The 16,424-nt window shown below is 39.2% G+C and overlaps 2 protein-coding genes across 3 annotated transcripts; both read left to right on the top strand.

The window, feature by feature from the left end:
• Positions 1-3,310: 3,310 nt before the first annotated feature.
• LOC110704007 (mediator of RNA polymerase II transcription subunit 15-like) lies at positions 3,311-11,312 on the top strand. Of its 2 annotated transcripts, XM_021881797.1 has the most exons (6): positions 3,311-3,891; positions 9,601-10,167; positions 10,251-10,305; positions 10,395-10,798; positions 10,965-11,074; positions 11,186-11,312. In XM_021881797.1, the coding sequence occupies exons 2-4, from the start codon at positions 9,605-9,607 to the stop codon at positions 10,650-10,652; spliced, it is 876 nt and encodes a 291-aa protein (XP_021737489.1). In that variant the 5' UTR covers positions 3,311-3,891; positions 9,601-9,604; the 3' UTR covers positions 10,653-10,798; positions 10,965-11,074; positions 11,186-11,312. The 2 variants fall into 2 exon arrangements, with proteins under 2 accessions (XP_021737489.1, XP_021737490.1); XM_021881798.1 differs by lacking the exon at positions 10,965-11,074.
• On the top strand, positions 5,247-6,752 carry LOC110704040. Its single transcript, XM_021881829.1, has one exon. It carries the CDS (start codon positions 5,247-5,249, stop codon positions 6,750-6,752), a length of 1,506 nt encoding a protein of 501 aa, XP_021737521.1.
• Positions 11,313-16,424: the final 5,112 nt, after the last annotated feature.

The following is a 16,424-nucleotide window of genomic DNA, read 5'->3' as shown; positions in this document are numbered from 1 at the left end:
AATATAATTCAATTCATTGATAGATAATAAGAGACTACATCCCTAACCTAGAACAAGGAAATTTAGCTAGACATGGAAATTAAGAGAACACAATCAACAATATATAACATTGTTAATTTCATAATCTTAAAGAGAGAAGAGAAAACTCCAATTATAGAACAAATCAGGACGTTGCTCAGGGCTCGTGTTGCTGCTTCTTCATCCTTTTCTCGGCCTCCTGGCTTCGCTACCCCCTGCTTCGTTGCTGCAGTTTCGGGTATTTTTTGGATTTCCTTGTATACTTGTCACGCTCTTCTGGCAATGAGACAGATACACCTGCAAAACAACGAATATTTCGGTTGTCGGAATATTAGCCTCCGACGATCAAGTCAGTGATCGGAAACGGAAAAGGCTAGAGAGAGAAAGTAGAGAGAAGTTGGAGCTATTAATGCTCTTTTCCTTCTAATGTCTTAATCCACCCCTCCCATCATAAATGATTGGGGTATTTATAGGGGTGGAGCTTGTGCCCCATTTTAGGGTTTGCACCCTAAAATTGTGTGACGTGATTGGCTACGCAATCGGAGAATGCCACGTGTTGCTTTGGGAGCGCCGTTTTGCGGCTTTCAATGATATCTCTCGGGATTTGGGCCCTGATGTAATTAGGCCTCTTTTACGTGCTGATCTAAGGGGCCATGTATGCCCTAAACACGTGGCATCTTCCTGTAACGACACGTGTCACCCTCTCATTGGGCCACGTGGCGCTACAGAATTGGCCAAAGCTCTTTGAGGGCTTTTAAGCTGGACGCGTGACATCTTCCCATAGTGACACGTGTCGCCCTCTAATTGGGCCCCGTGTCGCTATGGGACTGGTCCATGTGTGCGGGGTATTTTTACCCTCAACATTTGGCCTTCAGAGGTGGTGGCTCGTACGCTTACTGGCCGCCTCCTCTAACCTTAACTAGCCTTGGTGCGTATGGGTACATTATTTGTCCGCCTAAAAATTTAAAGCGAACGCCCATCTTTGCGGATGGCGCAGACAACGGTAGGCCGTCTCGTTTTTGGGAAAATCAGCCGTCTAGCCATTGCGGAGGGAGCTTTAGCTCCGCCTTCTTATCCGTTTATTTTTGGACGTGCCATCATTAGGTCGTCTTCTTTTCTTCCTATTCTAACGACGTTGTCCTTCACCCTTTCAAATTCTATGTTAAATTTTCAAATTATAACCGTTCAACTTTTTAGGCGGGAAAGGTGAATTTACCATCCTACCTTCATAAATTTTGCCTATAAATATAAGGGGTTTGACCTCATTTTGGCACTTTACATTCTTGAGAATTCTAGAGAGAAGCCAGAGCTTTTAGAGAGAGAAAGTGCCTTTCCTCCTTGAATCTTCGAGAGCTCCGCCGTGCCTTTGCATTTTCCGGGCACATTTTTGAGTTTTTCGGTCAACCTTCAAGACTTTTCAAGTTTTCTACACGTACAGAGGTAGGCCGCTTGTTTTCTTTTCCTTTACTTGCATTTTTATTTCTTTATTCTTCATTTTTAAATCTGGCTCAACACTTGGCGTCGTCCGTTTCTCCTCATGAGGCCGACCGTTCGCCTGGGACTGAGGAGTCTAGAGTGGACGGAGACGAGTTGTCTCCTTCATGGAGTGGGTCCATTCCCAGTGCATACCAAATCACTTCCACCTATTCTTCTCTGTCCCTGCAGTCGAACATGGCAAGAACAATGTAGACGCATGATCGTCATGCGGCCAGAAACCCAGACGGTAGTCTGGTGCACCCTAGGCCTCCTTATAACCCTAACAACACAGACTTAGAAACTCCTTTCACCACTCCTACGACCACTTCCACAGGCACTCACTGCTCGGCCGTGGAAGTAACTTCTTCCTTTGAGGAGCGCCAAAGAACTCAGGGCGCTTCGGCCACAGCAGGAACGTCCGGGCGAACTCTGGGATTAATGTTCCCCCAATATGCCAACTCGGTCATGGATGCGGCCGAGTTTCTACTTCGTGAAGGACCTCCTTCATCTTCCCGGGCGGACGCTGATCCGTCCGTCCCATCTGCTTCCGAACTCTATCTCCGATATGGCGGGTCGGACAGGCCAAGGACGGGGATCTTAATTAATGAACCGTCCGACTTGCCTCCTCGTAGTGCCCCTCCTACAGGGAGTCAGGCGGCCACTGCCAGAGACAAGGGGAAAGGCCCCTTAATTCTTGAAGACACTCCCTCATTCAGGGGCGGCCGTAGCTCTAGGGGCCGCAGCTTAGCAGAGGCAGCCGATCTGGACAAGAGGAGGAGGAAGAGGTCGAGAAAGCGGTTGAGGGCGAGGCGGCGGCCGAGGAAGACGTCGCCAACGTTGATAACTTTAAGGATCAGTAAACCTGTACGGTGGGTAGCACGGCCTTGGGCTACCTAAATGACAAGTTTGATGACTCCACCTTGGGGAGGGATTTGAGATTCAGCCCCCACGGAAGTCACATGCTGTGGCTGCTTGGGAGGAAGAGAGGCCATGCCAAAGATCCTTTAGCGTTTATAGGGCGGCCCTAGACGTCAGACTGCGCTTCCCTCTCCACACCTTCGTCCGCACCATTTTGGACGAATATGACATTGCCCTCTTCCTACTGATACCGAACAGCTGGTTGAACATTTTTGGGTATTTGGTGACGTGCATCTGCAAGGGCTTCAAGCCAGACTTTGCGTTCTTCTGTGAGATGCACTCACTAACCAAGCTGGACGCGGACATGGAAGGCTGGCTCATTCTGAGTTCCAACAGGGACTACATGATGGTGGTTGACCGCGTCTCCAAATGGCGTGATTGGAAGCACCAATTCTACCGCATCAAAACCAAAGATGTTGAATTTAATCTGCGGATGAACCGGTTTAACGCTGAACCAATTCAGCTTGGACGCGGGGAGCTCAAGACTGACAAGCCACCCGTCCATCCCAGCCAAGAGCATCAGCTTGAATACTTCAAGGTCAAGAGGGTGAAGAGGGTTGGCAAAACTGAGCGCGTTCCGAGTAATTGGGTCCCTTTATCTAGTTGGCTTCGGGACCCTACGTTCATGTCGGCCTACGACCTATACAAGAACTTGCCCCAAGGTGGACGCTTGGTCATATATAGTTTTTGCATGTACATACGTTATTTGAACTTGAAAAATTTTCTAACACTTTCTTCCCTTTCTTCTACAGCTGAGGCGTACAAGATGCTGGACCCAGAACAGAAGGGGGAGGTGAGCATGGCTGAAATCGACTTGGCCCGCTACAAGGCTCGTCAAAAGCTGTACGAGCAATCTAAGGGGGTAAGAACATCTTTTCTTCCTCCCTCCACTACAAGAAAAACGGGTTTGGGCGACGAACTTCATTAGTATGGGCAACGAAATATGTTGTCGTTGCACAAAAATGTTAATATGGGCTTCTAATCCAATTTCGTTGCCCAAATCTATATTTTGGGCGACGAAATACAATCCCGTAGCCCAATATGACTTTTGTGCCACGAGTATATATATATGGGCTACCAGTTTTTGTTTCGTTGCCCAAATTTAATAAAACGACAAATTAATTTAATTCTACAGTCGCCTAAAACTTAAAAATAAGGCGGAAATTTTAATTTTTATTTTGTAATTTCCCACGTTCACAAATTAGTATAGAGTTCTCTCGCGGTTTTTCCCAAACTAATGAACTCTTAATTCTATTCAAAAAAAAAAATGAACTACTCTTAATTAATCAGGTATTCAACTCCCACCTCACCTCTAATTCAATATTCTCCCTAAAACGAAACCCTCGTACTCTACCTCTAATTGCATAATCTTCTCCTCAAATCAGGTTTTTTCGGTGGCCGCTCCGATCTAGTCTGGTTCTCTCCGACGCGGCACACAATATCTTACACTACACTCGCATCTAAAGAGTATCTATTCAGGTAATTCTCATCTACAAATTCGGTTTTTTTTTTAACATTTCTGGGTGAAATTTGGTCTTTGAATTGATATAATCTGCTATGTGAGTCGATTGATTTAACATGCAAGGTAGAAATCCCATTTTATTTGTCGAATTATAGGAAATTTGAGCGTTTTTATAAAATTCGATTGATTAATCAATGAATCATGTTAACAATGGTTTTGGTTCGTTGTTTATTCTCTTTCAATTTTGTTGCGATTATGTGTTTTTGGTTCAGATATGTTTAGTTTCTTGATAATTTTGTAGTAAATTGTATTGTTGTTTTATTTACAATTTTATTGTGATTTTCATTGAGAATTTCTTGCAATTTTAGTTGATTGATTATACTTTATATCTAGGCAATACTTAAAATGATCATTACATGTAATTTACATAATCAGATTAATATTTGCATTGATAATATTCATTCTGTTGGACATATCTTGGGATTTTTCTCATACAGTGGGTCTAATTTAAAGTATTAAAAGAAAAGATGGATAACTTGACTACCTGCACAATCTTTTGATACTTAAAAATGGAATGAGATTGATGTAATTGAGCTGTCTTTGCCTAAAAATTGAGCTGCTGCTTGTTAAGAATCTTTAAACTATATGTTAGAATATATTGGGATATATTCTGACTTTGTATATTTGTTATATATGTTAGGAGTATAATTAGCTTTAGATGTATCCCTTAATTAGAGCTAATCAGTTTGTATACTCTAGCTAATTCCTAGCTAATCAGTTTGTATACTCTGCCTAACTTCACGCTTGTAATCTTGTATATAAGCCAAGGATGCTTAATGAATTGAGGAAGGAAAGATTCCCCATAATTCTTTCACTATACAATCTCATTCCAGTTAAAACTATAACTTTGTGTCAAAAAAAAGTTAAAACTATAACATAATAACCATATTAATATTTGCATTGATAATTAGGTATGTTACATCTAAAGGGTTCAAAAGATATATTTCCCTTTAATTCAAATATCTTTATACTAGGCACTAAACCAAATTTATAATATTCAATTAGAAATGTCTTAAGAAACAATTAAATTGGCACGACATCATTCCATAAGATTTAGTATTAGTTAGTCTAAAGTCTAAACTTTAACAGACCAATATAAATAATGCAAGTAATAAAGTTTCAAGTTTAACTTGAAGTTCCTATTATATAAAAAATTAAAACCTCCAAATTTTTCATCACTTGTGTTGGTATGTTTGTTTTTGTGATGAATCTAATGATGTAAGATTTTCTTGTTCACACGGTTAATAGCTAAACTATCTAATGTGATCATTTTTTGTCGCTAATGTTTTTTTTTTAATTATTGTTTGTAAGAATGAATATGGATCGAAGTTGGATGAATCATAATGGTGTAAAGGATAGACAAAAAAAGGAGTACATAGCGGGTGTTAATGAATTTCTACGGTTTGCTTTTAGGGGAATAAGTGGCGAAACAATGTTGAAATGTCCTTGTGTTAACTGTAGATTGGTTATGTCACAAACTCGTAAAAACATGCTATGTCACTTGCTAGTATATGGCATTGATCGTAGTTACAACCCATGGTTGAGTCACGGAGAAAGTGTAGAGCAAATTGATAAAAATAAAGATCAAGGGTATGTAGCAGAGGTTTCAGATAATGAGAGTGAGGATCGTCCTTTTGATGACATGGCTCCATTTGTTTTCGATGCAACAAGCGCGTGGAATTCTATAAACTCTACATCAATCAATGAAAATGAAAGAACCACATATATAGGATCAAGTAGTGGCACTAGTGAAACTCCTATGTTGCTCCAAAAATTAGTGGAGGATATGGAGGCTGACTTGTATCCAGGATGTAAAAAATTTAAGATATTGGAGTTTATTATGTCATTGTTGCACATTAAAGTTAGCAACAAGTGGAGTGATAAGTCTTTTTCAATGTTATTGAATGCATTGCATAGGGCGTTTAATTATGATAACAATTTGCCTTCAAGCTCTTATGACGCAAAAAAATATACTAAAGCGCTAGGGTTAGATTATGTTAAGATTGATGCATGCGTCAACCATTGTGTTTTATTTAGAAAGGAGTTTGCAAATGAAGTTAAATGTCCTAAGTGTTCAGCACCTCGATGGAAGCAGGATATTTCTCAAGATGATGAGAATTCAGACGATGAAGATGAGGGTGTCCATAGAAAAACACGAGTACCTCAATTAGTCTTGCGCCATTTTCCACTTATTCCAAGGCTCCAAAGGATGTTCATGTGCTCCAAGCTCGCAATGCACATGCGGTGGCATAATAAAGGACATGCTGGTGATGATGACGACAATATTATGAGACACCCAAGAGATTCAAAATCGTGGAAGTCTTTAGATGAGCTATATCCCGAATTTGCTGCAGATGCACGTAATGTACGCTTGGCTTTAGCTAGTGATGGGTTCAATCCCGGAGCGAACATGAGTAGTAGATATAGCATATGGCCTGTTATGTTAGTACCTTATAATTTACCTCCTTGGATGTGCATGAAAAGTGACAACATGATGTTGTCATTATTAATTTCCGGCCCTAAATCTCCTGGTAATGACATAGATGTTTTTTTGCAACCTTTGATAGATGAGTTGAAGGAATTATGGGAGAGTGGGGTACAAACCTTTGATGCCCATAGTAAGGAGACATTTAATATGCGAGCAGTGTTAATGTGGACAATTAGTGATTTCCCAGCATATGCCAATTTGTCTGGCTGGAGCACTAAAGGGGCGAAGGCTTGCCCTAATTGCCACAAAGACACAAATTCCGAATGGTTGAAACATGGCCACAAATGGTGTTATATGTGTCATCGTGTTTTTTTTAGAACCAGATCATAAGTGGAGACTTAATAAGAGGTTCTTTAATAAGAAAGTTGAAAGGCGCGCACCACCTAATCCATTATCAGGGAATGATGCTTTGGAGCAGCTACATGGATACCCTAATGTGGAATTTGGTAAAGATAATAAAGGGAAACGAAAAAGAGGGGAAAGATATATTGTTCACCAGTGGAAAAAGATTAGCGTTTTTTTTTCAATTGCCTTATTGGAGACATCTGTTAGTTCGACACAATTTGGATGTGATGCATGTGGAAAAAAACGTTTGTGAAAATATATTAGGCACATTGCTTGACTTACCTGGAAAGAACAAAGACTCTGTAAATGCTCGGTTGGATTTAGAAGCCATGAAAATGCACGATGATCTTCGACCGAAGAAAGTAAGGGACAAGTATCAAATACCGCGAGCCCCTTTCAACTTGACCTTACATGAAAGGAGGAAAATTGTCACATTTTTATCGAAATTAGCATTCCCCGATGGTTATTCATCTAACATTTCTCGATGTGCTTCTTTGCAAGATGGAAAAATCATAGGAATGAAAACTCATGATTTTCATGTTTTCATGCAAGATTTGCTTACCCCGACCTTTCAAGGTGTCTTAGATGAAAAAGTTTTAGAACCTTTAAGAGAGCTTAGTTTGTTTTTTAAGCAGCTTTGCACTAAGACCTTAAAAGTAGCCGACTTGGAACGAATGGAAGCAAATATAGCAATCACATTATGTAAGCTAGAACGTATCTTTGTTCCGGCTTTCTTTGATGTGATGATTCATCTTCCCATACACTTAGCTACAGAAGCAAAATTGGCTGGACCTGTGCATTATCGCTGGATGTATCGATTTGAAAGGTAAGTTTAATTTATTGTATGTCTAAATATCTAAAAATAAAGTGAATTTTATTACACTTATTCTAGTCTTTATTATTAGAGCAATGCGGACATTTAAATCATTTGTACGGAACAAAGCGCATCCTGAAGGTTCAATTGCCGAAGGGTATATTCAGAAGGAATTACTAGTATTTTGTGCTAGATATCTCTCTAAGATTGAGACACAATTCAATCGTTTAGATCGAAATGAGGATATGAACTATCCACAACTTCATAGTCTTTCGGTGTTTTATAACACCGGCAAGACATTGGGGAAGCCAAATTTAAAGCAATTGAGTATTGAAGATTGGAGAAAAGCTCAATTGTATGTTTTGCAGAATTGTGAAGAAGCACAACCTTTTTTTGAGTAAGTATATAAAATTATAATTATATTATTATACGATTATACGGACTAAATGTTGCTAAACATTTTTTTTTTGTTCGTAGTGAGTATGAGAATGACATAGGCCATCGAGATGTTGAATTCTGCAAGTGGTTTGAGAATAGAGTAAGATAGTGCTTTATTTATATATATATATATATATATATATATATATATATATATATATATATATACACACATAAATACATTAAATTCTGCACATATATTCATTTTTTATTTGTATTTATATTGAAAATAATTAGATTATACAACTTTGGGAAGATAAGGATGAACGAGTTACAGAAGAATTATTGTGCTTGGCACGAGGGCCAATGAAGCGTGTTGTAACTTTTGATGGATATGTTATTAATGGGTTTAGATTTCACACTAAAAAGCGTCAAAGACATCGAAAAACTCAAAATAGTGGCGTTGTTGTATTAGGGGATGCAGAGAGTGGAGGGAAGGACTTTTACGGGACTTTAGATGAAGTTATTGTTCTGGAGTATGATGCCTTAGAAAACCGAACAAGTCCTAAGGTGGTATTGTTTAGGTGTAAGTGGTTTGATGTATTCAGCGACGAAAGAGGGATTAAAAAGGATAAATTTGGGTCTACGCTTGTCAATGTTTCTCGTACATTGCAAACAAATGAATCTTTTGCATTAGCCTTTCAGATTGAACAAGTTTTCTTTATCTCTTCTCATGATGAGCGACATTGGAAATATGTAATTAAAGTTAAGCCACGTAACTTTTTTGATTTCCCTAATGATGAAGACGCTGAACAAAATGAAGATCTATGGAATATTGTGGAAGAAGGAGCAACTAACCTTGAAGAGTTCACTGCACTTAGTGATGAGGAAATCAATATGGTAAGAGATGATGTTGAACCAGAGTTGGTTGATGCAGAGGTCATCTTAGAATGTACTAATAACATTGTTGACACGGATAATGACGATGAGCAAGAAGAGGAAAGTGAAGAGGATGATGAAGACGATCTTGATACAAGCTCTAGCGTGCATGAGATATATGAGAATCTTGAGGATATAGAATCTGACAGCGATAGTTCTACAGATTCCCCTTCTTAGTTTCTGGTAATTGATGTTTTCTAAACTAAAATGAAGTAAATGAGTCACTTAAATCATTTTTTCTACATTAATAAATATATTGTATTGGTATAATTGCAGTTACCCAGCATCCGCGGAGAATGTTGCAATTTAGGCGCTACTACAATCTATAATCAAATCTTTGTTGCTCTTAGTTAGTAATTTGCAAAACTATTTTTATGCATTAGTGGTTTTCAGCTAATATGGTGACAAGTTAATCACTTGACATAAACTAGCTCTAGTCTTTGTTTTAGTCTGTTATTTGTGTTAGTTTCTTTGTTTAGTAGCAGCTTTCTTTTTTCAATTTGTTTGCTTTTCTTGTTTTGTTCTCTCTTGTTTGGGGTCTTCCCTCCATTGCAATGCAACTGCTAATTTGTTGAGTAAGTCTTTTCATTTATATGTTTCTTTACATAGATTGGATTTGATGGAGTTTAGTTTTTCATAATTTTATGCTGCTTTTATACTTATTTGAATATCACTAATATTATGCACAAGAAATTGTTATAGGAAAATGGCAATTGAGCAAGTGCAGCGGGATGCATCACAGTTGCCTAAGACAAGGCAAGCGTCAAGTACAAGGCAACATGTGCACAATGTGCAACAACAGAATACAAAGCAGCAACAACAACAAAATGCAGAACAGCAACAAGAAACTGTCCAGCAACAAAAACAGCAGATTGTGGGGCAGCAACAACAAACTGTCCAGCAGCAACAACAGCAGAATGTGCATCAGCAGCAACAACAGCAGATTGTGGGGCAGCAACAACAACCGAATCAGGAGCAGCAGCATGATGCAGAAGCATCAACTAGTGATCAGTCCAGAGAGCAAAGATTGACATACCGGGAGAAACGAAGGCTTGAACAAGCTGAACATCGACTAAAGTTTCCTGATCGTAAGAGGCGTGGGCCAACTAGGGGTAAGAAATATGTTACTAAGATGTGGAATCCTAATTCTGAAGAAAAGATTAAAATAAATTTCATGGATGAGCTTCGACGGGTGGTTGGTGAAAAGGCAGATGAATTCATATGTGATTGTAGCAATTGGGTGAAAGAATTTTGTCCCCTCAAGTCATTGTATGTGCTTTAACTTACAAGTTTTTTGAATATATGCTGCTAAAGTTAATTTTATGACTCTAAATTTACTTTATTCATGACAGGAATTGGACTAAAATGGATTCAGGTGCAAAAGAGAGGCTGTATAAAAAGATTCGAGTAAGTTTTGGAAGTATTTGAGACCATGAAAAATGTCTGAATGTGTTTCGCATATATGGATGCATATTTATTATGATTTACGTTGGCAGGCTAAATATGATTTACCTGATAAAGTTGCTGGTGCTGATGTTACTGATGCGTTGAGCTTTCAGTGCTCCATGTTGTATAAACATTGGAGATTTAGGCTTAAAGAGAAATACTTTAGAAACAAGTCTATTGCAGATGCTATAAATAGCAGACCAGATAATATTGATGCTAACCAATGGACATGGCTAGTATGTGAGTATTGGAATGATGAAAAGCAAAAGGTAAAATTCCATTTGACTCTTTTTTTACCTGACCATTAGTTGAATTTATATTATGATAATCTGATAGTGCCTTGTTTTTTTATGGCTTGTAGCGTATTAGTAAAGTTAACAAGGATAATAAGCTTAAGCAAACTGAAACTCCTGCAAATGGTGCAAGGTCTACCGCAAGAATTTTCCATGAATTGGTACGGATTTAATATTTTTACAATGATTTATATAATAATTTGTTTAAAGTGGTGCAAATGAATAATTTCATGGTAGATTAGTTCTGCTAGCTTTTGGACTGTAACTATTATTTGAGCACTGATCACATTTCATTGTATAATTTGGCATTGCTTATCATAAATGCAGATGAATGTGCAACAAACTCAAGGTAGTCAAGAACATGAAGGATCATCAGATAATCCACTTGAAACTCAACAGGATCCTCTGTACATCACCTTATTTGAGAAAACTAAAAAGTAATCAATAGTCCCTTGGTGGTTTTTTTTAGTATTTTTTATATAAGTTTTTTCAATTTTATAAATCATTGAATTGAGTTGTTTATTCTTGTGCTTGAATTAATATGCTAGGCATAAAGACAAGGGATTTGAACCTAATGCTGAAAAAGACTATGAAGCGCTTAGAAACCTTCATGAAAAAGAAGTGAAAGAGCATGGTGAAGATACACTAAGTGTCAAAGCAGCATACATGGAGGTTTTCAAACTAAAGTCTGGATATGTCAAGGGACTTGGTCCTGGAGCTCGTCCACCTAAGAAAAGAAGAGTTGAAGGAGAAACTAATGAAGTTAGAGTGAAATTATCAGCTGAGATTCAACAATTAAAAGAGTATGCCGCAACACGTGAGGGTGTACTTGTATCTCAGATTGAATCCCTGAAGGAATCTAATGAAGAGCTTAGAACCTCAAATGAAGAGCTTATAGCATCAAATGATGAGCTTAAAGCGACCGTATCTAGAATCAACATAGAAGCTCAGAAACGTGAAAAGAAGCTCAGAGATGATATGATGAAAATGTTTGAGCAACTTAGGTATGACACTTACTCATCTTCTATTTGAGATATATATTTTTAGTTATTATAAAAAAAATATGTTGTTGCGTGTTGTTGCTGTTATGGTTCTTGGTAGTGTCTATTAGCTTTTTATGAAGTTTATGAAGCAAGCATACTGAATAGTTGGATGGAGTATGCAGTCAAATATAATTCACTTCTATAAACATGTAAAATATAATATCTCCAAGATCTGACTCTTTCTTGGAATTGGACCTAGTCCTTGTATACTATGTCTATGGTGTCTATCATCATCCCCATCACTCTCCTCTGTAGAGCCTGACTGTTTCTGTAGCATTGGGTTCTTTCTTACATCCTTTTTAGCATAGCACGTGTCTTATCCTTAAACCTCGAACTTTTCCTTTTTTTCTTTTGTTGCCTCTTTTCGACCTTTACAAGCCTACTATCATTAGGACATTGAGAAGCACTGCTGGTTGATTCTGCTTCATATTTTATCGTCCTTTATTTTTCCTTACCACGACTGTGTTCATCTCATTGTCCTGACTATCACCACAACTTTAACTGGAGATAAGTGCATGGAGCTATTATATGAACTTGTGAAAGAGTAGAGTTAATAGATGACTCCTCTGCTCAGCCGACTATATGTATTTTAAGTTGTCGGCTGAGTATGCAGAATCCCCTCTCGCCTTTGTGTTCCTCTATCTGCAACTTTGGTTTTGCATTACTTGTATTTTCATAGGAAGTTTTAGAAACATCAGATTTGGTAACTTACAAGCTATACTGGCGGAAGATGAAGTTATTCCCGTGTAATTTATTGCCATTTTACAATTACAGTGTAAATTCTAATCAATTAGTACTATGTATGATAATCTTATCGATCTTAGACACATGAGGCTTGTTAGTAATGTTAAACTCCATTGATTCACTTAACGTATGTTCAATAACATAAGACAACTCTTGTTCAGAAAGAGGGATAATTATTAGTTGACATAAAAAAGAGTTTTTTATAGGTCGATGTGTATTTTGCAATACGAACTATTACTTTTCTGATTGTGCTATCATATTCTTCTCCTAGAAATTGAATAAACAATTGAAGCAGGAACTTGTGACTCTCCCTTTGATGAAGTACATATGCTATCCCCTTTCCCTTCCGAAAAATAAAGCTCTGGCAAAATTTAGCATAGTATAGTTTAGCATAACACTTTTCATTTCAGTACTTGCTTTTTTTTATTTATGTAGAAACTTGGCATAGTTTAGCATTCTTTTCCTTATCATTTGTTATTAGGGTTGCTGCTGTGGTAATTAACAAGATTAATTTGTTAATGTGCCATGTGTTTAGAGTTGGGATTGATTTGTCTGGGCGTTTGTACCAAACATCAGATTTGGTTTCTGGTCGTTGTTTGTGCAAGCTTTCTGGTGTTAGAGTACTGATAAAATACCCTTTCAGTTCAAAGATATTGTTGTGTGATGTAGGGATAAATGGTTTTAAATCTGATTTCTATTATTGGGATCTTTGGGCATATGCATATTAGCTTCTTTACCAAGCTTAATTCCGAGCCAGTCACAAAATTTATAGCTTCATCTGAATATAGACCGGTTTTAAAAACCTGATATAACTAGTCAATATCTATTGTGCGTTGGTCTGGCTCAGGTCAAAAAGCTTGACCTAGAGCCTGATAACATAACCAAACCTATAACTGATCCTGTGGCAACTTAGTAGTATACATTTTGAGTGTCGAATTCTAGATTCAGGAAAAAAGCTTGTGGATTTTTTAGGCAAGCATTGGGTGGAGGCCCGTGTTCATCATCAATGAATTTTCGTGAGGTATGCTTTATCATTTGGAATGAATTTTTCTGAGGTATGTTGAGTCTCAAATTTTGTAGGACAAAGGTATATTATTTTTTTGAAAGGAAATGTAAATTCTTCTTGCATCCCCTTTGATATATCCTCATTCGCAAGGTGAAAATAACTAGTATATATTTTTGTGAAAATGATTGCATGATTTATATACTAAAATATCGGATGCTTTCAATAATTATTTTGATGTTACTAACTTATGTTTCACTTACATAGGAATAACATGGGCTAGCAATGAATTCGAAAGATGGATGATCGCAACTATTGAAGGTGGTATATATGAGCAGCGTTGAGAAGGGGTCGATGTAATTAAGTTTGTAATTAGTGTTATTTTATTTAATTTTTAAAGGATCATGTACCTTGTTGACAAAGTGGGATTATCTTATAATTTACACATTTTCTTAATATGTTTTTATAAATTAAACTATTTCATATAATAATTATTCAAAATGTTTGGTATTTGAATTCATTTTCAGATTTATTTGTTTTTTAATAGGTTGTACTACCCATAGTAAGAAAATAATAAAAACACTCGACCCTATTAAAAAGCATATGATCGATACTGACAAATATGGACAACGAGTAACTTTGTTGCACAAAGTACTATGGGCAACGACATAACGCATATTGGGCCATTGGGGCAAAGATGGGCGTCGATTAATTTCGTTGCCCAAAATATTATGGGCAACGAAAATAATTTGTCGCCCAAAGTATCAAATATAGGGCAACGAACTTGGTCGTCGCCCAAAATATTATGGGCGACGAAATGAACAGATCATAGGCAACTAACTTGTTCGTTGCACAAAGTAACCTTTGTGCAACGAAATAAAAATTCGTCGCCCAATATGTAATGGGCTTCGACCTTAGGGCTTCGGACCCATGTCTAGACCCATTTCGTTGCCCAAGGGTTTGGGCGACGAAATACTGGTTTTGGGCTTCGAGTTTAGTGGTTGCCCAAAGTCGAATTTCTTGTAGTGCTCTCTTCTTTTCATCCGTGTTGGGATGCTAGGAAGGTCCTCCTTTCTAGGCTGTCACGGTTGTATCATTGTGTCCGTGTTGGCATGATGGGAGGGGTCTCCTTCCTAGCTAGACACGGACACTAATGTAGTGTCCTACTCATTTTTCGCTAACCTTTGCCTTTCTTCAGTTATCGACTCCGACCCCTAGGTCCAAGCGGAAGTAGTCGTCCCCTGCCTCCAAGACGGACAAGGACGGGAAGGCGTCCAAACAAAGGAAGACGGTCGCTTCAAAGACCACTTCCACCACTGCGCGAAAACTACGTCGCGGACTGTCTCTAAGCAGTCCAAAGGAGAACAACCTCGGCTGGGTGATAGCGGGGTCTCCAAGTCCATGGATTCGGCGGCTACGCCGGTTCATGATAGGTTCGAGAAATTGGACAGTAGGGGTAAGTCGACCCCGGCAAAATCGACCGGGCCAGAAGTGACTCCGCCTGTACAAAGAGTCTGAGAATCTGATTGGCTTGAATCCTTTCAGTCGGCCGACGACCAGCCTGGCCGTACGGGTGAGGAGGGTGACAAGCCTGCCCCGCCCCCATCATTCACCTTCAATCCCCTTAACCCTTCGAGCTTCTTTGACGGTCAGTTCGAGTAACTTTGCATATTTTATTTTATTTTTTATAAGCCCAATTGAGCTTAAGCTAAACTTTTATTTTTGCGCCCGCGCATAGATATTGTAGAGGAGCTACACATGAAGCTGCCCGGCCAATCCCTTACGGGCGCGGACAGGAAGGCCATGAGGGAGGCCATGGCCAGGGCTGTCCCTGCTGAGCAGCGAGACAAGCTGCGGGGGATTCATGAGGGCTTCTTTGGCCCAATGATCAATTGTAGTGCTGAGGTAATTTTTCTTTCAACTTTCACACTTAGTTAGTTTTTCACTCTTTTTTAGCTAACCCGTTTTCCCTGTACGCAGCTCTTCCTACGATTGAATGCCTTCCTTGAATAGAAGGACAAGGAGAATGAAAAGCTGAAGCATGCCTGGGATCAGATTCAGAAAACCCAGGATGCCATTACTGGGGAAACGACCGTCCAGCGCCGATACTTTGAAACCCAAATCAATGCGCTATCTGACAAGGCAGCGCGGTAAGCTGAAGATTTGGTGAAGTTTGGCCAGGCCCTGGAGCAAGAGTCTGTGGCTAGGGACGCCATGAGACAGGAGAGGGATTAGGCCCTCCTGGACGACCAGCGTTGGAAAGAAGGGTTCGAGGCCTCCGAAATCTTAGGAGTGAAGTGGCCTTAGCCAAAAAACACTTGAAGGAGGCCTTGGACGAGGCAGACGTTCTTAAGGCCGAGGTGGAAACTCTAAAGAAGTCCGTTGAGGACTTGACTCTACAGCTGAAAACACCTCGGGCCCCTAGTGCGGATGAGGTCGTCTGCATTGAACATAATGCTGAGGATAGGCTAAAGAGCCACTTCTTTGAGGCGTTCGAGCTCATGGTGGACGAGGGCGAGGCGACCTTTTATCAAGATCGCTTCACCAAACGCCTCAACTTTGTCTGCCTCAAGGAAGAGGCTAAGAAGGCCGGGCAACCTTCTCTTGAGCTGGACGTCACACAAACTACCTTAGAGGATGAGGAAAATGAAGAAGTGGCGGCCGGCAATGACGGTGAAGTGTAGAGCAAGGAGGCGCCTACTGAGGACGCGTACCTTGTCGCCTCTCAAGAGCCCGTCCTAGGCAAGGATCTAACTTCTGCCCCAATCGCCCCTTAATATCAGCTCTTTGTTCTGCCATTTTTGGTCAATTTTTATTTTCTTTATTTGCCGCCTTTTTGAGCGGTTTTCTGTAAGATATTTTGCCGCCCTTTGAGCGGTCTTTTATTAATTCAAGTTCTCCTTTCTATTTACTTCATACTTCGCAAATTTTACATACTTTTAGCATGTTTTGCCTTTTCGTACGCGTACGTTTTTGCACGTTTTTGCATTTTTGTAC

Source organism: Chenopodium quinoa, unplaced genomic scaffold (assembly GCF_001683475.1).
Source record: "Chenopodium quinoa cultivar QQ74 unplaced genomic scaffold, ASM168347v1, whole genome shotgun sequence".
NCBI lineage: Eukaryota > Viridiplantae > Streptophyta > Magnoliopsida > Caryophyllales > Amaranthaceae > Chenopodium > Chenopodium quinoa.
The sequence above is the reverse complement of the archived record's forward strand: the minus strand, read 5'-3'. Positions and strand labels throughout refer to the sequence as shown.

Bases quoted from the DNA above. Each gene is read 5' to 3' on its own strand.
- LOC110704040 (XM_021881829.1), top strand. From the start codon at position 5,247: ATGAATATGGATCGAAGTTGGATGAATCATAATGGTGTAAAGGATAGA.
- LOC110704007 (XM_021881798.1), top strand. From the start codon at position 9,605: ATGGCAATTGAGCAAGTGCAGCGGGATGCATCACAGTTGCCTAAGACA. The intron at 10,168-10,250 runs GTATGTGCTTTA...TATTCATGACAG, and splicing joins TTTTGTCCCCTCAAGTCATT to GAATTGGACTAAAATGGATT. The intron at 10,306-10,394 runs GTAAGTTTTGGA...TTACGTTGGCAG, and splicing joins GGCTGTATAAAAAGATTCGA to GCTAAATATGATTTACCTGA.